The sequence below is a fragment of the Mobula birostris genome, chromosome 12 (assembly GCF_030028105.1).
Source record: "Mobula birostris isolate sMobBir1 chromosome 12, sMobBir1.hap1, whole genome shotgun sequence".
Taxonomy (NCBI): Eukaryota; Metazoa; Chordata; class Chondrichthyes; order Myliobatiformes; family Myliobatidae; genus Mobula; species Mobula birostris.
The window spans coordinates 38662440-38689504 of NC_092381.1; the positions used below are offsets into that span (position 1 = coordinate 38662440).

At 41.0% G+C, this 27065-nt stretch overlaps 1 protein-coding gene across 1 annotated transcript in view; it reads right to left on the reverse strand.

Moving 5' to 3' along the window:
• slc6a9 (solute carrier family 6 member 9) overlaps nucleotides 1–27065 on the reverse strand; it is a 285699-nt gene that overhangs the window by 13078 nt on the left and 245556 nt on the right. Inside the window, exons 5-11 of the mRNA XM_072273648.1 lie at nucleotides 24481–24742; nucleotides 19786–19918; nucleotides 16508–16642; nucleotides 14555–14658; nucleotides 11344–11581; nucleotides 8070–8204; nucleotides 6796–6895 (exon numbers count right to left, since the gene is read on the reverse strand). Coding sequence (XP_072129749.1) covers nucleotides 6796–6895; nucleotides 8070–8204; nucleotides 11344–11581; nucleotides 14555–14658; nucleotides 16508–16642; nucleotides 19786–19918; nucleotides 24481–24742 — 1107 coding nt within the window. The remainder of the gene's footprint in view (nucleotides 1–6795; nucleotides 6896–8069; nucleotides 8205–11343; nucleotides 11582–14554; nucleotides 14659–16507; nucleotides 16643–19785; nucleotides 19919–24480; nucleotides 24743–27065) is intronic.

Here is a 27065-nt window from a genome sequence, read left to right on the forward strand (position 1 = left end):
GACACTCAACTCAGTACATATGGAAAGCATGCAAGGTGCTGGCCGGATTCAAACTCGGAACCACTCACTCCAAGTCCAGTGCTGATACTAGTACACTACCATCTGATTTATGTCACATAAAATGCTTACATCCAGTGTTCAGTATGGCCAAATTCTTTGGAACAGTTAAGCACTAACTTTATAAAATACAATAAAGTTAGATTTGTAGTTCCCTTATGTGTTAGCTGTGGATGAAAAGAAAATCTCATGTGTTTCGATTTAAAGTGTATTTCAATGAATCATTGAACAACAATGCAATCTAGAGGTTCAGATAATACTCAGCCGGACAACTACACAGAAAAGATTTTTGAAAACATTTAATAGTATAAACCAAATCATACAAGCAAGATACCTGGAGACAAAGTGAGCTGACTGTGGCCAATGGTTCTAAAGGGAAGCGTGAAGTGCAGCCAGTTATTTAATTTAGAGATACAGCGTGGAATAGGCTTCTCCGGCCCAACAAGCCACACTGCACAGCAACCCACCTTTTTAACCCTAGCCTAATCATAGGACAATTTACAATGGATTGTGGGAGGAAACCGGAGCACCCGGAGGGATTTGGGCCTGCAGATTTGGATGTAGTCTTTTTTTTTTAACTATTTTTGCTTAGTTTAATGTCCTGATTATTTCAAAAGCTTTCATATGTTTATCATTTACTTGTTACATATATTTAAAATATAAAATATAAGCTCGATGACCTTCGTCTGGTCAGGGAGAATGAGGAGTTGCAGGCAGGTGGTCACGCCGGGGCCACGGGAGGCAGACAAGTGGGTCACGGTTAGGAGGGGGAAGGGGAAAAGTCAGGTAATAGGGAGTACCCCGGTGGCTGTGCCCCTTAACAACAGGTACTCCTGTTTGAGTACTGTTGGGGGGGGACAGCTTACCCATGGGAAGCGACAGTGGCCGTGCCTCCGGCACAGAGTCTGGCCCTGTAGCTCAGAAGGGTAGGGCAAGGAAGAGGAGGGCAGTTGTCATAGGGGACTCGATAGTAAGGGGGTCAGATAGGCGATTCTGTGGACGCAGTCCAGAGACCCGGATGGTAGTTTGCCTCCCTGGTGCCAGGGTCCGGGTTATTTCTGATCGTGTCCAAGATATCCTGAAGTGGGAGGGTGAGGAGCCAGAGGTCGTGGTACATATAGGTACCAATGACATAGGTGGGAAAAGGGATGAGGTCCTGAAAGGAGAATATAGGGAGCTAGGAAAGGAGTTGAGAAAAAGGAGCGCAAAGGTAGTAATCTCGGGATTACTGCCTGTGCCACGTGACAGTGAGAGTAGGAATGCGATGAGGTGGAGGATAAATGCGTGGCTGAGGAATTGGAGCAGGGGGCGGGGATTCAAGTTTTTGGATCATTGGGATCTCTGGCAGGGAGATTAGCGGGGGCTACTGAGGTGACTTTAAACTAGAATGGTTGGGGGGTGGGAATCAAATTAAAGAGGCTAGGCGTGAGGAGGTTAGTTCACAACAGGGGGATGGGAACCAGTGCAGAGAGACAGAGGGGTGTAAAGTGAGGGTAGAAGCAACAAGTACTAAGGAGAAAAGTAAAAGTGGCAGGCCGACAAATCTAGGGCAAGCATTAAAAAGGGCCACTTTTCAGCATAATTGTATAAGGGCTAAGAGAGTTGTAAAAGAGCGCCTGAAGGCTTTGTGTGTCAATGCAAGGAGCATTCGTAATAAGGTGGATGAATTGAAAGTGCAGATTGTTATTAATGATTATGATATAGTTGAGATCACAGAGACATGGCTCCAGGGTGACCAGGGATGGGAGCTCAACGTTCAGGGATATTCAATATTCAGGAGGGATAGACATGAAGGAAGGGGAGGTGGGGTGGCGTTGCTGGTTAAAGAAGATATTAACGCAATAGAAAGGAAGGACATAAGCCAGGAAGATGTGGAATCGATATGGGTAGAGCTGCGTAACACTAAGGGGCAGAAGACGCTGGTGGGAGTTGTGTACAGGCCACCTAACAGTAGTAGTGAGGTCGGAGATGGTATTAAACAGGAAATTAGAAATGTGTGCAATAAAGGAACAGCAGTTATAATGGGTGACCTCAATCTACATGTAGATTGGGTGAACCAAATTGGTAAAGGTGCTGAGGAAGAGGATTTCTTGGAATGTATGCAGGATGGTTTTTTGAACCAACATGTCGAGGAACCAACTAGAGAGCAGGCTATTCTAGACTGGGTTTTGAGCAATGAGGAAGGGTTAATTAGCAATCTTGTCGTGAGAGGCCCCTTGGGTAAGAGTGACCATAATATGGTGGAATTCTTCATTAGGATGGAGAGTGACATAGTTAATTCAGAAACAAAGGTTCTGAACTTAAAGAGGGGTAACTTTGAAGGTATGAGACGTGAATTAGCTAAGATAGACTAGCAAATGACACTTAAAGGATTGACGGTGAATATGCAATGGCAAGCATTTAAAGGTTGCATGGATGAACTACAACAATTGTTCATCCCAGTTTAGCAAAAGAATAAATCAAGGAAGGTAGTGCACCCGTGGCTGACAAGAGAAATTAGGGATAGTATCAATTCCAAGGAAGAAGCATACAAATTAGCCAGAGAAAGTGGCTCACCTGAGGACTGGGAGAAATTCAGAGTTCAGAGGAGGACAAAGGGCTTAATTAGGAAGGGGAAAAAAGATTATGAGAGAAAACTGGCAGGGAACATAAAAATGGACTGTAAAAGCTTTTATAGATATGTAAAAAGGAAAAGACTGGTAAAGACAAATGTAGGTCCCCTGCAGACAGAAACGGGTGAATTGATTATGGGGAGCAAGGACATGGCAGACCAATTGAATAATTACTTTGGTTCTGTCTTCACTAAGGAGGACATAAATAATCTTCCAGAAATAGTAGGGGACAGAGGGTCCAGTGAGATGGAGGAACTGAGCGAAATACATGTTAGTAGGGAAGTGGTGTTAGGTAAATTGTAGGGATTGAAGGCAGATAAATCCCCAGGGCCAGATGGTCTGCATCCTAGAGTGCTTAAGGAAGTAGCCCAAGAAATAGTGGATGCATTAGTGATAATTTTTCAAAACTCATTAGATTCTGGACTAGTTCCTGAGGATTGGAGGGTGGCTAATGTAACTCCACTTTTTAAAAAAGGAGGGAGAGAGAAACCGGGGAATTATAGACCGGTTAGCCTAACGTCGGTGGTGGGGAAACTGCTGGAGTCAGTTATCAAGGATGTGATAACAGCACATTTGGAAAGCGGTGAAATGATCGGACAAAGTCAGCATGGATTTGTGAAAGGAAAATCATGTCTGACGAATCTCATAGAATTTTTTGAGGATGTAACTAGTAGAGTGGATAGGGGAGAACCAGTGGATGTGGTATATTTGGATTTTGACAAGGTCCCACACAGGAGATTAGTGTGCAAACTTAAAGCACACGGTATTGGGGGTAAGGTATTGATGTGGGTGGAGAATTGGTTAGCAGACAGGAAGCAAAGAGTGGGAATAAACAGGACCTTTTCAGAATGGCAGGCGGTGACTAGTGGGGTACCGCAAGGCTCAGTGCTGGGACCCCAGTTGTTTACAATATATATTAATGACTTGGATGAGGGAATTAAATGCAGCATCTCCAAGTTTGCGGATGACACGAAGCTGGGCGGCAGTGTTAGCTGTGAGGAGGATGCTAAGAGGATGCAGGGTGACTTGGATAGGTTGGGTGAGTGGGCAAGTTCATGGCAGATGCAATTTAATGTGGATAAAAGTGAAGTTATCCACTTTGGTGAAAAAAATAGGAAAACAGATTATTATCTGAATGGTGGCCGATTAGGAAAAGGGGAGGTGCAACGAGACCTGGGTGTCATTATACACCAGTCATTGAAAGTGGGCATGCAGGTACAGCAGGCGGTGAAAAAGGCCAATGGTATGCTGGCATTTATAGCGAGAGAATTCGAGTAAAGGAGCAGAGAGGTACTACTGCAGTTGTACAAGGCCTTGGTGAGACCACACCTGGCGTATTGTGTGCAGTTTTGGTCCCCTAATCTGAGGAAAGACATCCTTGCCATAGAGGGAGTACAAAGAAGGTTCACCAGATTGATTCCTGGGATGGCAGGACTTTCATATGAAGAAAGACTGGATGAACTGGGCTTGTACTCGTTGGAATTTAGAAGATTGAGGGGGGATCTGATTGAAACGTATAAGATCCTAAAGGGATTGGACAGGCTAGATGCAGGAAGATTATTCCCGATGTTGGGGAAGTCCAGAACGAGGGGCCACAGTTTGAGGATAGAGGGGAAGCCTTTTAGGACTGAGATTAGGAAAAACTTCTTCACACAGAGAGTGGTGAATCTGTGGAATTCTCTGCCACAGGAAACAGTTGAGGCCAGTTCATTGGCTATATTTAAGAGGGAGTTAGATATGGCCCTTGTGGCTATGGGGGTCAGGGGGTATGGAGGGAAGGCTGGGGCGGGGTTCTGAGTTGGATGATCAGCCATGATCATAATAAATGGCGGTGCAGGCTCGAAGGGCCGAATGGCCTACTCCTGCACCTATTTTCTATGTTTCTATATATTATTTGCATTGAATAGTTTTTAAGTTTACTGGAGTGTAAAATTCTGGACAGATTTACAAATGAGTATGCTCTGCCCCAATACCAAAGACTGTTAGTCATTATGATGAGTCTGAGCAGGGCCCCCGCACTGTGCCTCCCGCACCATCATGTCAGATGTCAGCAGTGTGTAGGACTCTGGTAACTGTGGTGACTGCAATTGCCAATTACACCAACTGTTCTGTCACTTAGCAGTGGTTGTTTCAGACATCCCACCTCTCCCGGAACTTCCGGGAGTCTCCCGCATATTAATAGTAGCTCCCTGATGCCTGTAAATTATATACAATATCATGGAAATCAATTTTTTTGAAAGCGAGAGAGAGAAAAACAAGAGAGTGCGCGAGCGAGAGCGAAGGCGAGCGAGAGAGAAAGCAAGCGAGAGCAAGAGCGCATCATGGCAGTGTTCCCTAAAAAATATAAAACATACGTCACCCCAGACTACACTAAAATGTACCCCTGCCTAATAGGGGTCAAAATAATGACGGTGTTGCTCGCTGCACTGTTTGCAACAGTGACTTTTCTATTGCCCATGGTGGGTTAAGACTGTAAAAGACATGTTGAGGTGAGTTTAACAGGTGTCATTCGTTCATTAGTATAGCTAACGTTATTTAAACTAGCTGGCCAGCTGCTAAGGAGCTACTCTATTGCAGACATCTCACCTCTCCCAGATGTCTCCCGCAAATTGATGATGCTACCTCCCTGAAATGAGTTTTTGCAGGGAGGGACGTCTGTTGTTTATTGGACTAGAGGCCCAGTGGTGTTACCCAGGGCTTGAAAATAGGCCCATTGCTATTTTATCATCTATATCACCACTTTAGATGATAATGTAACCAGACACTGTTGGTAGTTTGTAAATGACACTAAGATAGGAAGTGCTGCTTTCAATGAAGGTGGTTATTAGAATTTACAGAGAAACCTGATCAGCTGGGTAAATAGGCCAAGGGATGACAAGTAGAGATTAATTCAGATGAGTGTGAGCTGTTGCATTTTGAGAATACAAATGAGGGTAGGGCTTTAAAGATGAATGGTATGGTCCTAGATAGTGTTGAAGAACAGAGGGATCTTGGAGATCAGGGACATGGTTCCCTGAAACTGATGTCACAGTTGCACAGGATAGTGAAGACAGCTTTTGACATGCAGCCCTTCAGCCAGGTCACTGAGTACTGAAGTTGAGATGTAGTTGTTCAAAACATTGGTAAGGCCACATTTGTTCAGTTTCGGCCACTCTGCTGTAGAAAAGACTCCATTATGCTGGAAAGGGTGCAGAGATTTATGAGGATGTTACCAGGCAGAGAGCCTGAGCAGAATGCAACATTTCTCACTGGTTTGTAGGAGAATGAGGGGTGATCTACAAGACATGTATAAAATTATGAGGGGCATAGACAGAATGCACAGTCTTTTCTGCAGGGTTGGGGGATCAAAAACTAGAGGGCATAGATTTGTGAGAGGGAAAAATTTTAATAGGAACCTGAGGGGCAATTTTTTCACCCAGAGAGTGGTCCACATGTGGAATGAGCTGCCAGAGGACGTAATTAAGGCAAGTGCATTAACTACATTTAAAAGTTACTTGAACAGGTACATAGAGCAGAAATGTTTAGAGCAGTAGTTCCAACCCTTTTTAATGCTACGGACCCTTACCATTAACCAAGGGGTCTGTGGACCCCAGGTTTGGGAACCCTGGTTTAGAGGGATATGGCCCAAATGCAAGTGAATGGGACTGGTTTTGACTGGAATCTTGGTTGACAGGGATTAATTGGGTCAAACAGCTCGCTTCCGTGCTAAGTGCAGGTCTAGTTTAGGTACATAGGCATACCTATCTACAGTATAAATGCCACAAAAATAACTTTAAAACAAAGATAAAAATAGAACTGCAAATGTTCAAAATCTGAAATTTAAAAAATGAAAATTTGCTGGAAGGACACAGGCAGCGTCTGTGGAAATAGATGTCAAAACTGCCAAAGGCATGCAGACCTGTAGCATTAACTTTTTCTTTCTGCAAATGCTGAGTGCTTCCAGCGTTTTCTTTTTTAATTAGGCTGATTTAGTCCATCAGAATGCTACTTTGGCATATCAGATGCAATTTGAATGATCATAGGGACACTGGTTAGTCGTCCAGGTGTAGCACTGACAAATGCGTGCCTGACATGCTCAAATTATGCTTACATTAATTCAGCCTAGCCTGCATTGCCATTTACTTACCATAAATATACATGATCGCAATACACATAATGCAGGAAATCACCACAAGTGAAAAGCTGGCTGCATAGTTATCCATGAGAAGGAGCCAGTAAATGCCAGCCTATCGTAGAAAGGCAAAAGAATACCAATCATTTGCTGACTTAACAAATCCATTTAAAGACATAGGGCTCAAAATTCTTCCACCCTCAACTAATTGTGGCAAAGGGCACTGTGGAGAGGCTGCTGCTTGTTTAGTATTTGGTCACACACAATCATGTCTTTCTTCTGCTCTCTCTGCCACTGCTCTGTCAGTGGATACAGAGTGCCGATTACATTGGTCTGGGGAACTGAGGAGAGGTAGATATTAATCTTCAGATCAAATCAGAGGGGATGAAATCAGGACCTTGGGACTCAGAAATAAGTATTGTGAATCACTAATTTGAGGTAACTTGCTAGCTACTGGGGGCCTGAATTTCAACTATGGCATTACTGACATGAGGAGGATGTGTAAAAGGGGTTTGGTGTGTATTTAAAGATGCCCAGTTCTCTCCAGTATTCATGCAATAATCTGATAAATGACTAACTTGTGCAAAAGCAAATTGTGTACATGCTGTGATAGCTGACTTCTGTTGCTGTAATGGATCGATGAGATATTGGAAGTAGCATTAAACATTATACGGCCCATCATTTGACACTCAAAGTGGCTTCTGCCAAGAAACACAAATGTATCACAGTTTGTAAGAAGCTGCCTTACACATCCAGCACATTAAGTTAAGTAAAATTGTGTAGGGGATTGTGTTGTTCGGAGCTGTTATGTCTCTCCATAGTTATTCAGATTAACTAACAAAATTCTTATCATAAGCAATTTCTTGACACTTCAGACATTTGAAACCACAGATTCATGGAGCACCAAAATACCCTGAAACATTAATAGATCTATGTTCTCACATTACTTATTTTGTACATTATAAATTTGATGCTCTTGTTAGTTGTAGGGTGGAAAACATGATTAAGATCGTAAGTCTTAAATAAAAATAAACTGGATTAATTATAATTTACCACCTTTGGAATTATACACAAAATTATGTAAAACTATAGTATATCAGGAATAGTTCACTGTCACCTAAAGTCTGCTTTAGAAACATGCATGGAATTTGCTTGCCACAAATGAAATATTAACTCTGGTTTAACCAGGATCAAAGTTATCTTTCAATACAAATGTTTGGACATGATTTCCTCTACTTATGTAAACAGAATTTTTATTTAAAAAAAGAATGCATTATTTATTCTCTTACTTGTGTAGTTAGTGAGATTCCTAGAAGAAAGCCAATAACGGCAACTCCTAGAGTGACAAGGGACTTCCGTCTGCGAATCCAATCACTGCCAATTTCATCGACAACAGCAGTGACCAATGTTTCCAGCAGACAGAACTACGGAAGTAACAAGAAGCATTAGTCTTTGGTACACAATATTTACTATGCCAGACATCGGAAACTGATACTGTAGGGTGAATGTTGTATTCTAATTGTAATATCCACATTTTACTATACATACAGCATATCCTGAAATAATGTGCATTCAACATCAGATACTGTGTGGTGTACTGGATAACTGAGGGAAACAATTCCCTTCAAAATGAATTCTTGGGACAAATCCCTCAAGTTTCTACAATTCCTATTTCTAACATGGTTTTTGGCCTAAGTATTGTTATTCTGAATAATAAGTCATATCTCAAGAATTTGCTTGGTGTTGCTCCAGCACAGGTGCTCCATTGTGGTTTGAAGTAATGATGAAGAAGCGGGAGTTGCTGAGAGAGGCATAAATGGTGGTTTCCTACAATGATGGAATGATACCAAGTACCCGTCCTACAAAAATATCACAAGGGTTAGTGTATTACATGATAACATTTGGGATAAATGACATAATTATGTTATATAATATTTTGTCATACATAATGCAAAATATAAAATTTAGCACAATGTAATATGTTATACGATATAATTGTACTGTATAGAATATCACATTACATTGTCTATTTTACATTTATGTAGAATATTATGACTATTTTATAGTATAGAATATTATACTATACTGCATAAGTTACAATTAATATCTAATACTCTAGCCTACACAATCACTCCAAATAAAATTTCCCAATCCTAAATTATTTTTTTCTTAGTATTCAAAGTATCTACATAGATTCATATACCACAGGATTACTTGTTCCATTACATCTGTACCAACTCTGTGCAATCCTTTCCCGATCATCTTGAAAAAGTATTTCAACAATTCCCTTTTGAAATTTAGTATTGTTTCTGTTTTCACCATTTCTTCAGATATTGCTTTCCAGATTGCATTCCAGAAATAAATATTTATTTATTGAGATACAGCACAGAGGAGGCCCTCCCAGCCCTTCAAGCTGTGCTGCCTTTGCTGCCAGCAACCCCCGATTTAACCCTAGCCTAAAGACGGGACAATTTACAATGACCAATTAACCTACCAACTGGTCTTTGGAATGTGGGAGGAACGAACAAACTCCTTACAGGCAGTGACGGGAATTGAACTGGGGTCACCTGGATTACAAAGCGTTGTACTAACCACTACACTACCATGCCGCCCTTAGTATTTCTCCTCATGTCATCTCTGATTCCTTTGCCAATTAACTTAGATCTTCATTATCCAACTACCATCCAATGTACCACTGGAGACAATTTCTTCCTATTTGTTTATTAAATCCCTTCACCTCTATTAAATCTCCCATTAATCTTTGTTGATGTTAGTTGAGAAAACATGGCTTCACTAGTCTCGCTGAGTTCCAGCAACATTTATCCCTTTCTAATCAATGTAAGGCACTCAGAAGTGGATGCAATACTCCAGCTGTTCTGCTAAATGGGAGGGAAAAAAGCTGTTAATACCTCAGTACTAGCTACAAGATGCCAACGTGTACCAAAGTGTACCTGTCATGGTTAGAAATGATTATTTAAAGATAATCTACATATTCCACAACAGATCCTGTTTAAGAGTGGGATTATGCATGGCATTGATGAGATGTTAATGATGTTGATCGTGACTCAGCCCAGGCATCATGTTAATGGTACTGCAGTATAAGTTTTTTTCCTCCCTGGGATTTAGTTTTTGTATGCAATGAAAGTGACCTTGCTGACTGGGCTGACACCCTGTCCTGCACAGCCATGGAGAATCTTTCACAACAGCACGGCTTGTTGTATGGGGTCGGGTACCACTCCATCTCCACGGAAGTAAAGTACCAGGCTAATGAAGAAAGAGAGAAATAAAAAATTCTGTTTTTTACAAAGAAAGGGATGTTTTTTTCTCATCATCTTCACTGTATAAATACCAGCATAATGCAATATTTATACATTTCATGAATCCAATGGATACACAGTAACTTCCTTGCCATGTGTTACCTGTTTGGTTTGTAACTATCATATCGTGGCTAGCCATGGGTAAGATCTATTTCAAAAAAAAGACAAAAATTGGGGTGAAATTTGCTGCCATTGCACATTGTTGCATGAACTGTCAATGCTGGAGTATTCATGTCTGCTTCTTTATATTCAAGTGTTCCAGGTCTTCCTGTGACACAGAGTAAGGTAAATGGCTAATAATGTTTTCTATAATTTTGATTTATGATCATTATTTTCTTAACATTAAATGTTCATCTGGCATACAAAAATCATTACAGGTTTGTTTATAAATCAACTGGATCTGTGCTTTTTGGAAAACCATTTGTAGTCCTCAGCACACAGAATTATTCAGCAAGGCAATTTTTGAAAAAAAGAGACTGGGGGCAATTTTAAGTCAAATCAGACCCTGAGGGTGCAAAAAGTGGCAACATCCTTCTCTGCCAATACCAAATGTCATCCTGATGTTCTAGAACGTCATTTCCATTTCCCACTTCAGACAACACTTCGGTCATTGACAAGCCAGCAGGTATTAGAAACTTGTGTTACATTTGTTAGGTTTTGCTTCAATTTATAGGTCAAAGGTCAATGCTGTGACCATTATATCACTTAATTATTTTGTTACTAAATATTGTCCACATCTATAATATCCATTACATTAATGCAGTACGCAACAGATTGCTAGGATGAACTGCCTCTTGCTCAATGATGCAGAGTTGAGAAGCTCTAAAAATTTTTATACTAGACTCATTCTAAATTTGTCTTAACACATTTTAGTATGTGGCGTGTTAATGTATGAGGTATGAAACATTATTTGAAAATGGCATGTTCTCTGACATCACTTACAACGGGATTAGATTCACATATGGCATTAAGCGGGGTCTGAAATTAGATCAGAGATTCCAGATGAAGCAGATGAGATCTCATTGTTGTTATCTTGAAGGCTTTTCAAATCAGTCTTGTTTCATACTCAGACAGAGCTTGAACTTCTTTGAAACTTAAGAGCACTTCCAATAGTGAAAGCCAAAAAGAGAACTCTGAGTCTTCTCTTCAGGATGTTTTGCTAAATATCTTTTTTGAGACATCTGCAGATTCATCATTCTAATTGAGGATTGCTAATGAAAGAGGAGTAAAGAAAAGTATCTCTCACCTGCGTACCCAACCCCAGAAGAATCAGCATGAAGAAAAACAGAAGTGACCAGAAGGGTGAGATCGGCAACAAGGTCAGAGCCTCTGGGTAGGCCACAAAGGCCAGTCCAGGACCATGATCTGCTACATTTGAGACATCAACTCCCAGGTGTTCGGCCATAAATCCAAGAATGGAGAAGATGACAAACCCAGCATAAACACTGGTTGCGCAGTTGGTGATACTTATAATGATGCTGTCTCTGTAACAAAGGGACGAATGTCAGTCACAGTAAGGATGAAATTACAAGTCATTTGCGAAAGAATTAAAGGACTAAAATTTATCCATTTTTAAACACTATTATTTTCTCTTCAGCTCTAATGCAACCCCCAGGAAAGTGGTATCATTTTTGAACATTTTGGTTGTTTCTTTAATGTCTATTAGAGACTGGATTTTTGCTTTCCCATTACATGGCAAATTGTGATCAGAGGTCAGAGTCTAAAAGGGCTTTCCCTGAACCAGAGGTTCCCACTCCTGCTCCTCAGTCAAGGCAAAGCATGCACTTAGCAGCCGGTATACTATTCACCTGATTTCAAATTTAATTGTCGTTTAACCATATATGAACACTCGTGAGTACAGTCAAATGAGACAGCGTTACTATGGGGTCAAAGTGCAAAGACATCTTACCAACAGTCACACACTGTAAGCAAACACAAGATGAGTCCCAAGGCCCCCCACCATCCTCCCCTACTAATGCTGCGGCTTGATGCACAGAGGACATGTGCCTGATTAGCAGAGTCCAAACTAGCCTGAACTAGAACCCTTGTGTTTATTTCCTTTTTGTCCATGATATCCATTAATACACTGGCTCAATAGAACTCTGGCTTTGTTGAAAAGGCTGGGGACATCAGGATGATTCGGGTTGTTGCAGTTTTCCATGTTCCCAATGTTCTCATTGCACCATGGTTGTAATCTGAAGAATCCTGACACTTAAAGGAGAGAGACAGCCACATGGTTCATTAAATACGACAGCGAGGTGAACCATGTAGATAATTCACTGTGGGTACTTCAGTTGTAATTTAATTAAATGTTCCCAAGCCAAATATGTATTTACAGAAATGGAAGGCATCCAAGTCACAAGCATTTGTGGGTAGTGTGCCAAGTATATCTGCAGTAAATCAATATTGACAATTATGATTGAGATTAGTTACATAATCATAATATAGAAAAAAACATCAGAACTTTGCCAATATTAGGCTCTGAAAATATCATATTATTTCCTTACTGTAAAAATCAATTTAGGCCAGAATTTCTGCAGAATTAGCTAATGATGAATTATCAGATGTGGTCATCTGTGAGCTACGATCATGGTGACACTCACTATTCACTGAAGCGGCCTAACACATGTTCCAAATATAAGAACAGCCCTCAACAAAGAGCAGAGCCGGGCCTTATTACAGAACCTTATTAAGTTTCACCTACAAACTGAAAGGTTGGCAAATACTTTCCTTGCCTGTCCTCAAATGCACCATGTAAGCTTTCCCAAAAGATAATTGCATATTTTGTAATTTAAACAAATAATATGGATGTTGAAAATGCAATTAAAAAGTTGCACTGTGATTGCAAGGGAATGTGAGTCGAATATATAAGTGGGTGCTTTTCCTGTTCAAAGATAAATGCATTTATATTGAAGTAACATTCCTGCACAGTACATGGCATAAATTCAATGAAGTAATAATGGACATAAGAGAAATGGCACATAATCTTAGTAAGTACTTTGCATCAGTTTTCACTCTGGAAGATGCTAGCAATGTGCCAAATATTTGAGAGTCAAGGAACAGCAGTGAGTGTGGTCGCTATTTCTAAGGAGAAGGTGCTTGCAAAACTGAAAGGTCTGCTGGTGGAAAGTTGCCTGGACTGGACAAACTACACCCCAAGGTTCTGAAAAATGTAGCTGGAGTTATTGTGGAGGTACTGGAAGTGATCTTTCAAGAATGGTTCCAAAGAACTGGAAAATAGCAAATATTACTCTATACCTTAAGAACAGAAAGAGGCAAAGACAGAAAATTATAGGCCACTTAGTCTGACTTCAGTGCTTAGTAAGATTTTAGAGTGCATTATAAAGCACAAGGTTTTGGGGGACTTGGAAATACATTACAAAATAGGCTGAGGCCCGCACAGTTTCTTTAAGGGGAGATCTTACCTGACAAATACATTTGAGTTCTTTGTGGAAGTAACAGACAGGATAAACAAAGGAGAGTCCACCAGAGGGTGATGTGTATGTAGAATTCATTGCCACAGATGGTGGAGGAAGGTACAACATTATGTACTGTATATTTAAAGTGGAGGTTGATAGGTTCTGGATTAAAAACAGCATCAAAGGTTGTGGGGAGAAAGTGGGATAAAGGGGTTGAAAGTAAATTAAATCATTCATGATCAAGTGGTGGAGCAGACTCGATGGGCCAAATGGTCTAATTTTGCATGTATGTCTTATGGTCTTATATCTTGGAGAAAGTCCAGAGGATTAGGAGACTTATCCTCAAGATGAAAGGGTTAATGTATGAGGAGTGTTAACTGATTTATTTAACAAGAGGGTGGTGAATCTGTGCAATTTATTGCCCCATACAAATATGGAGGCCAAGTCATTGGATATACTTAAAGCAGAGGTTGATAGTTTCTTATGACAAACAAGAAAAAACCTGCAGATGCTGGAAATCCGATCAATGCACACAAAAAGCTGGAACTGAGCAGGCCAGGCAGCATCGATGGAAAAATGGAGAGTCAACTTTTGGGGCTGAAACATTTCAGCAGGTTTCGGCCCGAAACGTTGACTGTACTTTTTTCCATAGATGTTGCCTGGCCTGCTGAGTTTCTCCAGCATTTTGTGTGTGTTGATAGTTTCTTGCTTAGTAAGGGTGTCAAAGGCTATGGGGAGAAGCAATGCAAATGTGGTTGAGAGGGAATAATTAATCATCCATGATTGAAAGGCAGAGCAAACTTGATGGGCTGAATGTTGTAATCCTGCTCCTAGTCTGATGGCGTTACGATCTTATGACTCACAATTAACCACAGCCAAGGAACGGACAGTACGTATTTATATAGTTCTTCAATTGCCCATTATTGAAAGTTTGCACTTGAGTTGGCAACAGTACTGCCAGAAATTTTAAACCCTTCAATGACGAAATTTCAGAGCATGATTCCAAAGAAGGAAGAAAATAAGAGAATGCTTGCAAACCTGAAGCAGTTATTGTGGAACTTGTTGTAAGAAGCCATGGTTATCAGGCCACCCCAAGCACATCCCAGAGAGTAGAAAATTTGGGAAGCAGCATCACCCCATACCTGGAAATGAATACAAATTGAATGAATGTTAGAATTTTTCAATATTTACAATGAAAGTAGTCATTAAATTTTATGTTGGGATTGTGTTTACCTGAGTTTCCCCACAACCTCTTCTGTAGGAATGGTAACGTACACTGGCAACATTATCTCGCAATCACAGTGCAACTTTTTAAATTTTCCATCATTTTTCTCTCCTGGATTCATCAACCTGCTTAATGTGGTATTCTTGTCCATGGTCACAGCAACAGGCTAGAACTTTATCAATTTAGTGGTGGTTTATAGATGAGAGTTCTATGATTTTCAGAAGTGTCTGAAGCGGCTTATTTTAAAAAGTGGGCAAGATGGGACATGTGTGGAAGAGATTGGTGGCCAACTGTACATCCAGTATGGCCTTGACAAGCAGATGACGCACTATGCTCTACTGTAGCTGAATACTTCACTCAGTATTTTGCCTGGTCTCGCTTTAAAATCAACCCTTATCCTTAGATGGTTTTAGAATGTAAAAGCAGATCATATATCCAATCAAATACTTACCAACAGAGCAAATCAGCTACTTCTAACCCCCCACCCTTTCCCTGAGACCCTATTGAAATTTTCCTTTCAGAGAATCATCCAGATCCTATTTGAGTCCTGCAATTAGATGTACCACCACAATTACACTGTCAGTGCATTCTTGACCTTAATTACTTGCAGCAATTCTCAGTAGCACTTCCGATCAAGATGGTGCCTGCATGCAATGCTCCTTCAGTCAACATCTTCTGGATCAATCAAGAAACCATACCTCACTTCTTTTATGTCTTTTACATTTGTTTTTCATCTTGTATGTGATTCTGGAACAGTTGGAGTCTGTGATTTGCAGTTTGGAGATCGATTGGGTGTTTCAACGCTCTGCAGTCTCCGAGAGGATTCCGGGAAGCTGAAGCAGTGTGTGTGAACCTTGTGCGAAGAAGGCTGCGGGGTGTGAACTAACGTTTGACTCCATTTCGCCGATTAAAGCTTCCATTGTTCACCGATTAAAGCGACGAGAGAGAATGAAACATTGAGGTGATTGAGGAAGGTGAGTGCTGGCCACCCGCCTTTTCATTGCTGGGAGATCGCTCCGCAACTGGAGAGGGGAAACTGCCTTTTGATCACTGGAGGATTGCTCTGCTGCCACAGAGGGAAAGGCCTGGAGAATGTTACCCAGGTTTTCTGCATTTTGGATATGGACTTGGACTCTGGCCTTTTTTTTCCCCAGTCTTATGTTTTTTTTAATATTCTGTGTTTTTTGCCTGATCTTTCTTATTTTTTTGTGTGCAAGAGAGGGAGATTTGGGGGTCAATGTGCCTGTTCCATCTTTGTTCTTTTTTGTGTGTAATGAGGAGGGATTTAGGGGTTGCTGATTGTGCTGCTGATCTTTTCTTTCTTTGTTTCATGGCTATCGGAAGAAGAATGATTTCAGAGTTGTATACTTTATAATAAATGAACCTTTGAAAACAGACAGTCATTTACGTCCCCTCTCAATCTCCTTTCAAAAAATGACTGAGATTGGAAGTTTTTAATTAGGGGAAATCAGGGCATAAATCAACATAAATCCAATCAACTGACTCAAGACCAAATAGAATACAACACTTTTATTGTTTTTAACTATCGTTTGCTGAATTATTGAGTGGTGGAAACTTGCAGAGGCTGGTTGCAATTGGCTCCCTACTTCTCTCAGTAAGGGAGCACTGCTTGCCTGTTACTCCTTCATGATTGCACAGAGAACACTGTGGGCCAAGTCCACAGAAAACAACTTAGTACAATATCACCAAATACTCCTAAGCGACACAATATTTTGTGACCAAGTCTTAAGCTATAAATGGCTCACCTTTGCATCCAAAATCTTGTCCCACTGAGGAGTGAGATAGTAAGTGATGCCATTTACAGCTCCTTTCAGTGTTATCCCCCGGACAAACAGAATAGTCAGCACAACATATGGAAATGTTGCTGTAAAGTACACCACCTGGAAGAATAATGCACCTTGTCAGTTCCAGCATGTGTAAGCATCACTGATGAAAGTTCCCTGTCCAGCAGGTTTTTTTTTAGAATGTAGCAGCAATATTAAAACACAGAATCTGATCATTGGTCAAAGAGGGTTTTCCCAGTTATATATGGCTGACAGGACCATTGACCCATTTGTGGAGACAAAACTGGATACGAAAACCCTCTAATGTAAACCTCTTTTGCAAAAACACCAGTTTTCCAAATGCGCTTAGAACAAGCATCACAGCATTTTTTTTTCCTTTTTAAAGATTTCAGAGCACTGCTGGCATGTGTCGCATAGTGACAGAACAAAACAGAGCTCTTAGAAAATCTTCCACAGCCAACTAGGGACTAGTCCCCTTTATATTCAGAGTACAGTGCAGTCTCCTTAAATAAATAACATGCTTTCCATTACTGTATTGATGTGGATTCACTGTTGGAGCGTCATGAAATTAATCACGGTGGGTGAGCCCGTGCAATGGGAAATTGGAGGAGTCTACTCTCAGTATAAATTAACATGGTTTAGTATGCTCTGCAACAGCCACTCACACATGAGTGTAGGGTAGAATGAGTCATTCATACTGCTGTGCAAAGCTCCTGAATTGAGAATTAATTCATTAAATCTACTACTAAAAGTGTTTACATTTTGCAAAACTATCCAAATTGAGAAAAACTGGAGGGTACATAAAAGATTGCCATGCTAGAATCTGAATTTTTTAAAAAATTAAACTGCTGGAGCAAGTCAGCAGGTCAAGCAGCATCTGTGTGGGGTGAGAACTGTTGATGTTTTGGGTGGAGACCCTGTCTCAGTTGTTAATGCAGAGTCTCAGTCTAGTAGGCCAACAGCTCCTCCCCCCCCCCTCCCCACCATTACCGATCAGCCCTGTTGACTTTCCCCAGCAGAATGCTAACTATTTTCTCTATTTGAGAACCTTCACTATTCGGGCAGTTACCGGGAATATAATTACCTCACAGATCACTGACAAAAATTTGCAAGTTAGTGGCTCTGCTTAGCTGTTAAGAAGACTTCACGACAATTTGTGCTCACCTCAGAATGCCCTTTATTGTTTCTCCTCAATCTCATGATGGTCATGTTAACTTTAGATTGTGCGTCAGGATAAGATATTAATCCGACCTTCCCAGTATACACGTTCTGATATTTGCTTAATGCGTAGTCTGTGTCTTTGCTGTTGCTTTGCTGCACGCTTGAGTGCTCGTTGGTGGGTGCCAATGCTTTTTTTTGCTGGTGGGGGGAGGGGGAACCATTGCTTGCTGCTGCTTATGCGTGGGGGGGAGGTGCTGGGGGGGCTTTGGGGTTCTAACATTTAACTGTCATTCATTCTTTGGGGACACTCCTGTTTCCGTGGATGGTTGCGAAGGAAAAGCATTTCAGGATCTATATCAGAATCAGGTTTATGTGACGTGAAATTTGTTAACTTAGTAGCAGCAGTTCAATACAATACGTAATATAGAAAAAAGAAAAAAATAATAAATAAGTAAATCTTATTCAGTATACTTTATACAGTATACGTATATTAAATAGATTAAAAATCATGCAAAAAAAAACAGGAATACTATATATTAATAACAGTGAGAAAAGGGCATGCCCTGGGTGCTGGACGGCCTTAATAATGGATGCTGCCTTTCTGAGACACCGCTCCTTGAAGATAGCCTGGGTATTTGTTAGGCTAGTATCTAAGATGGAACTGACTAAATTTACAACCCTCTGCAGCTTCTTTCGGTCCTGTGCAGTAGGCCCTCCATACTAGACAGTGATGCAGCCTGTCAGAATGCTCTCCATGGTACATCTATATTGTCTACATTTCTCTGACATTAAATGTACCTTTGAACCTCTGTTTCACACCCAACATTGAGGGAACAGTTTGCATCTGTTTGGGGCTTCAAATTATTCTAGTTCATTATGAAGCAGATCAAATGAGGAATTACTGATGAGTATTGAGGTCTTAATACAACTGGCATTGATGTGACTGCCTCAGTGTGTCTGGATGAATAGGACCTATTCCCCACACTGACACAATTTTGGACACATTGATTCAGATCAGATTTTTCACTGAATAGAGTATACTGAATAAGATTTATTTATTTATCATTATTTTTATTTCTGGATGTGGCCATCTCTGGGAAGGCCAGTATTTAATGCCCATTAGTAATCTCCCTGAAAAAGATGTTGGTCAACCATATTCTTTAATTCCTGCCAATTATTCTGGTGCAAGGTACTCTTACAATGCTGTTTAATTGGAATCTCCAGGATTTGGAGTCAATAGCAATGAAGAAATGGTGAGATACTTCAAAACGAGAATGGTGTGTGGCTTGGAGGAGAACCTACAGGTGGTGGAGCAGTGACTGTCCTAAAATGAATCATTGGATCTTTTTCTTTTTTTCCTTTGTACAAGGCATTACTTTTAAGAAACTGGAAATGTTCACAGTGGGTCCTGACCAAAACTATGCTTGTCCCAGTTATACCCAAGGAATCCAATAACTACAGTTTACAATCTACTAGTACTTGTGCTCAGTATTTTAATTCCATCTTCACACAAAATGCTGGGGGAACTTAGCAGGTCAGGCAGCACCTGTGGGTGGAAATGGGCTATTGGCATTTTGGGTCAGGACCTTTCATCTTTCTGAGAATGGAGCATCTGCAGTCTTTCTTCTCTCTCTCTTCGTCTCCCTGTATAATTATTGATCTTACAGATTAAGGAAGAAAGCTTCAACATACAAGACAAGGAAGCATTATTTGAGAGCAGTGTCTACATGGTAGCTATAGATCCGCTATGTTGCTTTGTACCTGCTTCTGAATTACATATGTCTGATTTGCATAGATTCAGAGGCGAAGCTTTTACTTACAACTTCATTAACATAACTGAGAAGTACTGGGACCTGTGATGGGGAATGTTGTTATATTGTTCTCAATGACCTGGGAAATCTCTTGAGATCTGGAAAAGCTCATCTCTTAGTGTGGTTAATGTCTTTCCCTTTTGTAGGCACACTTTCAAAACTTTTGCCCTTTCTCCAAAGTTCTTGCCCTTGTTGCCAACCACCCAAACCAGGCCTTCCCTTCATGGCATTCCATTGTTAATTTGTTGACAGTAGCACTGTACTTACCTTTCCTGAAGACTTGACCCCTTTAATGAGGCACAGAAAGACTACGACCCAGGCCACAGCAAGGCATCCCAGCAAAGGTAGGCGGACCTCCCCAAAATTTCCAATGCCATCCGAGGTCTTCAGTACATAATAACTGTCAACAGATATGGTCACAGTCAGGTCATAACAAGGTTAAGTACTTTATTCACCTGCATCAAATTGATGCTTGATCCATGCACAGCATACCTTGATCTCAACATCAAAAGGACAATTGGCATGTTTGAGAGAAGAACAAATTATGAGGGGTGATTGATAAGTTTGTGGCCTAAGGTAGAAGGAGTCAATTTTAGAAAACCTAGCACATTTATTTTTCAACATAGTCACACTTAGTCCAGCTGTCGTGGAGCATACGAACCCCTTCTTTGCAGAAGTCGGCGTCTTGGACCTCCAGAAAGTGAACCACATCAGGGGTGATTGATAAGTTTGTGGCCTAAGGTAGAAAGAGGTGAGCTATACAGCTCTCATTATATGCACGTGCAGTTCAACTCTGAGTGATTATGCAGAAGGTTTGAAGTTAATAACTCATCTCCTTCTACCTTAGGCCACAAACCTATCAATCACCCCTGCTGCTTAACTGATATTGATTTGCTGGGCTTGGGACAAAGATGTTTGCAGCTTGGGAAACTCCCTCCCACTGCCTGCACAACACTTGCCCCAGGGAACAAACCAGAGACCTTTTTGCTCACTGTTTGAGGAGTTTATATTGGAATTTACATAAATCAAGAGAGCACGTTTAGCTTTGGAAACACTGACAACCCTGTGAAGACTTGGAATTCATCCTTGAGTGTTAGCAATATACAAATGTGACAGTATCAGATGACAATTCCACTAGCCTCCTGCATTGACTCTAAAAGGCGGGAAGTCTAAAATAACTGACAGAAGATACCAAGATTTGGCACTCAAAGAAAGATTATACCCCTGAGTCTTCAAATCATGAACATTAATTTCCATAAGACCATAAGACATAGGAGTATAATTAGGCCATTTGGCCCATTGAGTCTGCTCCACCATTCAATCATGGGTGATCAGTTTTCTTCGCATTCCTCAGCCCCACTCCCCATAACTTTTGATGCCGTGGCCAATCAAGAATCTATCAATCTCCACTTTAAATACACCCAACGAGCTGGCCTCCATAGCTGCCTGTGGTAATGAATTCCACAAATTCACAATCCTCTGGTTAAAGAAATTTCTCCGCATCTCTGTTTTAAATGGACGCCTCTCTATCCTGAGGCTATGGCCTCTTGTCCTAGACTGGCCCCACCATGAGAAACATCCTTTCCACATCTACTCTGTCGAGGCCGTTCAACATTCGAAAGGTTTCAATGAGATTCCCCCTCATCCTTCTAAACTCCAGCCAGTATAGGCCCAGAGCCATCAAACATTCCTGATTTGATAACCCTTTAATTCCCGGAATCATCCTTGTGAACCTCGCCTGAATCCTCTCCAGTGCCAGCACATCTTTTCTTAGATAAGGAGCCCAAAACTGTACACTATATTCAAAGTGAGGCTTCACCAGAGCCTTATAAAGCCTCAGCATCAATTCCCTGCTCTTATATTCTAGACCTCTTGAAATGAATGCTAACATTGCATTTCCCTTCCTCACCACCGACTTAACCTTTAGGATGTTCTGCAGAAGGACTCACAAGTCCTTTGCATCTTAGATTTTTGGATTTTCTCCCCATTTAGAAAATAGTCTGCATATTTATTTCTTCTATCAAAGTGTATGGCCATGCATTTTCCAACATTGTGTTTAATTTGCCACTTTCTTGCCCATTCTCCTAACCTAAGTCCTTCTGCAGCCTGTTTCCTCAACACTACCCACTCCTCCACCAATCTTCATATCATCTGCCAACTTACCAACAAAGCCACCTATTTCATCATCTAAATGACTGATATACAACACTAAAAGAAATGGTCACACCGATCCCTACAGAACACCACTAGTCACTGGCAGCCAACCAGAAAAGAATCCTTTTATTCCCACTCACTGCCTCCTACCAATCAGCCAATGCTCTAACCATGCCGGTATCTTTCCTGTAATACCACAGGCTCTTCACATGGTAAGCAGCCTCATGTGTGGCACTTTATCAAAGGCCTTCTGAAAATTCAAATATACAACATCCAATGCATCCCCTTTATCTATCCTACTTGTAATCTTCTCAAAGAATTCCAACAGGTTTGTCAGGCAAGATTTTCCCTTAAGGAAACCATGCTGACTTAGTCTTATCTTGTCCTGTCTCATCAAGTACTCCATAAACTCATTCTTTAACAATTGCCACCAAAATCTTCCCAACCACTGAGGTCAGGCTAAATGATCTATAATTTCCTTTCTGCAGCCTCCATACCTTCTTAGAGTAGAGTGACACTTGCTGCTCTGGTGTCATTCCTGCCAGGATCTCCTTCCAATTTACTTTGGTCAACTCCTCTCTCATACCACCATCATTTCTTTTACTCTACTGAAATACTGCTATGTCAGACTTTACTTTCTCCCTATCAAATTGCAAGTTGAACTCATTCATATTGTGATCCCTGCCTCCTAAGGGTTCCTTTACCTTAAGCTCCCTAATTGCCTCCGGTTCATTACATAACACCTAATCCAGTTAACTGATCTTATAATAAGCTCAAAAAAAAACTGCTCTGAAAATCCATTTCATAGGCATTCAACAAATTCACTCTCTTGAGATCCATTACCAACCTGATTTTCCCATTATATCTGCATGTTAAAATCTACCATGACTGTCAAGATTGCTCTTTTGACACGGCTTTTCTATTTCCTGTTGTAATCTGTAGTCCATATCCCAGCTACCATTTGGAGCCCTTTGTCTAACTGCCATCAGTTTTAGGCTTGCAGTTTCTTAACTCAACACACAAGGATTCAACATCTTCCGATCCTATGTCACATCTTTCTAATGTTTGATGCCATTCCTTACCAGCAGAGCCACGCCACCCCCTCTGCCTACTTTCCTATCCCTCCGATACAATGTGTAACCTTAGACATTCAGCTCCACAACCATCCTTCAGCCACGATTCAGTGATGGCCACAACATCATATCCAATAATCCTGAAAAGTGCAACAATATCATCCGTCTTATTTCTTATACTCCGTGCGATATAGTGAGATATAACACTGAGTACTGTATTTGCTACCCTTTTTGATTCTGCATCCCTAAAGAACTGATACTCACCCCGCGAGCTGCAATTTTGTCCCATCATCCACCCGTCCTTCCTGACAGTCTGACTGCATACGATCTTTGCTTTTTTACCACCATCTTTTCCTGAGTCCCTTCACTCCGGTTCCCATCCCCCTGCCAAATTAGTTTAAACCTTCCCCAACAGCTCATTTCACAGTTATTAGTATGTTCTTTTAAAGACAAATATTTCAATTATTCAATGTCTTTGGTCCATTAATTAATCATCATAAAGAAGACTCTAATTGTACCATTGCTGCTGACACTGATTTCAGAATGGAGATCAGTAAACAATCCAAACAGACTGTTTCTAAGACCAACTGAGCTTAAGGAGTTCACTGAATCAATTGGAGGGAAATATTTCAGTGGGCCAACAGCTTCCTCCAGTTGTGTGACACAAACAAAGCTCCTTAAAAATATCTTCTATTACTTTAAGCTTCTGACTATTTGTAGCAGCAATTCAATAGGAACATTTTACTTTCTTCACTCTCAATTAATATTGATGCTGAAACATTATCCTTTTTAACTAATCACCCACAGATCCCTTTCCAGTTGTTCTTTCAGGTTTGAAAGATTTCATTGTCATTATTCCTTGTCTCAATACCTTCCAGTCATTATATGGCCACACAAGGGAGGCATTTTAATTTTAGTTATTACCTTTAGGATGAAAATATGCATGATTCTTTGTAACATATCACTGGGGAGGAAAGCCTGACTCATTTGCCTTTAATTAAGTCTTGCACTTAAAATATGGGCAGCTCGATGCAGAGTAGAACACAAGTTCATGATTACCTGGTCATGATGTGCACTCAGTTTCATTGCAGTAATCAAACATGGTAAAAGCTTTGCTCATCATAATGGAGGACGGAGTAGTTATTCTAGACTTCCTGTCAAGTCATATCCTTATCACTGATGCTAAAGGTTCAGAAGACACAAGAAAATAGGAGCAGGAATAGTCGACACAATTGTCCACAACATTCTCCTAGATCATCTTGAGAACTGGCTTTTCCTCTTTGCTAGTGCTCTTAAATGGTTGTGCTCATATATATTAGAGAGATTTTTTTTGTGTGTCTCAGAGACCAATTTTTTTTAAGAGATACGATGTACCTTTTGGTTTTGCTCAGGGAAGCTGACGCGGTCTCCTTTAGGAGAAATCATTAGGGAGCATATATTTTCTAGATATAGCCTCAATTTAGCCCTGGAAATTACCAAAAAAAAAAGAAATCAGTGATAGAAAAAACTCTCCAGGACTCTGGGAAATCCACTAGGAGTTGCATTTATGCTCAAAATGTTTCCACTCTGAACTTCCTTATGGCTTTGTGTGAACTAATGTTTAGAAAGGATTATGGGATTGTGCACAAACACTGTCACTGCATTCAGTAGTAAATAGAAAATGAAGAGACAAACTTTAATAAAACATGCTAATATACAGTAGTATAACGCTGTTAAAGGGGAAGGCTGTTCTTACTTCCAGAACTCTTCACTGGGACTGGTCCTCTTTGCAGTTTGGTTCAGCAATGTTGAGATGTTTTGTGACAGCTCAGTGAAGTTGACAGTTCTGTTGGGATTCAGCATGCTGCTGCAATCTTTCCTGTTCCAGTTATTATTGCAGTATGTCCATGGAAGAACTGAAGTCATGGAGGAGAAGAAGTAGTAGAAGGCGATGCAAATGACCACATTGTAGTAGACTCCAATGTACGAGGATACAACCATCATCCCATACCCGACTCCTGTTCACATGAATAAGGACACAAGTCATATAATTCCACAGCATAGTCTTCCTTCATGTTTTAGTTAAGAAATGATATGCTCAATGAGGCAAAGATTTCAATGCCTGGAAAATGTAAGAAAAATGAGAACATACAACCTCCACCTTGGGTCAGATATATCTATTCATGATGAATTCCCTGGAGTATTGTAATGAGAGACACAGAGATGGCAGAGGAACTTAATGCATATTTTGCATCAGTCTTCACAGTGGAAGACATCTGCAGTGTACCGGACATTCAACAGTGTCAGGGAGGTGAAGTATGTGCAGTGAAAATTACAACTGAGAAGGTGCTCAGGAAGCTTAAATCTCCTGGACCTGATGGAACGCACCCTCGGGTTCTGAAGGAAGTAGCTGGAGAGATTGCGAAGGCATTAACAATGATCTTTCAAGAATTGATAGATTCTGGCATTGTACCGGATGACTGGAAAATTGCAAATGTTACTCCGCTATTTAAGAAGGGTGGGAAGCAGCAGAAAGTAAACTATAGACCTATTAGCCTGACATCAGTGATTGGGAAGTTGTTGGAATCGATTGTTAGGGATGAGATTACGGAGTGCCTGGAGGCACATGACGAGATAGGCCAAAGCCAGGGTGGTTTCCTGAAAGGAAAATCCTACCTGACTAACCTACTGCAATTTTTGAGGAAATTACAAGCAGGGCAGACAAAGGAGGTGCAAAAGATTTGGTTTACTTGGATTTTCAGAAGGCCTTTGACAGGATGCTGCACATAGACCATAAGACATAGGAGCAGAATTAGGCCATCTGGCCCATTGAGTCTGCTCCGCCATTTAATCATGGCTGATCCTTTTTTCTATCTCCTCCTCAACCCCTGTTCCTTACCTTCTCCCTGTAGTCTTTGATGCCATGTCCAGTCAAGACCTTACAATCTCTACCTTAAATACAGCCAATGACCTGGCCTCCACAGCTGCATCAGGCAACAAATTCCACAAATTCACCACCCTTTGGCTAAAGAAGTTTCTCCGCATCTCTGTTTTGAAAGGGCGCTCCTCTATCCTAAGGCTGTGCCCTCTTGTCCTAGACTCTCCCACCATGGGAAATATCCTTTCCACATCTACTCTGTCTAGGCCTTTCAACACTCAAAAGTTTTTCAATAAGATCCCCCCCCTCATTCTTCTGAATTCCAGGAGTACAGACCCAGAGCCATCAAACGTTCCTCATATGATAACCCTTTCATTCCTGGAATCATCCTTGTGAACCTCCTCTGGATCTTCTCCGATGCCGGCACATCTTCTCTAAGAAGAGGGGCCCAAAACTGTTCACAATACTCAAGGTGAGGCCTCACGAGTACCTTATAAAGCCTCATGAGTACCTTATAAAGCCTCAGCATCACATCCTTACTCTTGTATTCTAGACCTCTTGAAATGAATGCTAACATGTCATTTGTCTTCCTCACAACTGACTGAACCTGCACATTAAACTTCAGGGTGTTCTGCACAAGGACTCTCAAGTCTCTCTGCATCTCAGATTCCTGGATTTTCTCCCTGTTTAGAAAATAGTCCGCACATTTATTTCTACTACCAAGGTGCACGATCATGCATTTTCCAACGTTGTATTTCATTTGCCACTTTCTTGCCCATTCTCCTAATCTGCCTAAGTCCTTCTGCATCCCACCTGTTTCCTCAACACTATCTGCCTCTCTGCCAATCTTCTTATCATCGGCAAACCTGGCAACAAAGCCATCTATTCCATCATCTAAATCATTTATATACGTAAAAAGAAGCGGTCCCAATAGTCAACTGGCAGCCAAGTAGAAAAGGATCCTTTTATTTCCACTCTCTGCCTCATACCGATCAGCCAATGCTCTAACCCTGTTAGTAACTTTCCTGTAATACCATTGGCTCTTGGTAAGCAGCCTCATGTGTGGCACCTTGTCAAAGGCCTTCTGAAAGTCCAAATACACAACATCGACTGCATCCCCTTTCTCTATCCTACTTGTAATCTCTTCAAAGAATTCCAACAGGTTCGCCAGGCAGAAGTTTCCCTGAAGGAAACCGTGCTGACTTTGTACTATCTTGTCCTGTGTCACTAAGTACTCTATCACCTCATCGTTAAGAATTGACTAACATTTTCCCAACCACTGAGGTCAGGCTAACTGGTCTATAATTTCCTTTCTGCTGCCTTGCAATTTTCCAGTCTTTTGGCAACGTGCCAGAATCCAATGATTTTTGAAAGATCATTTCTAATACCGCCACAATCTCTAATGCTACCTCTTTCAGAACCCTAGGGTACAGTTCATCTGGTCCGGGTGACTTATATACCTT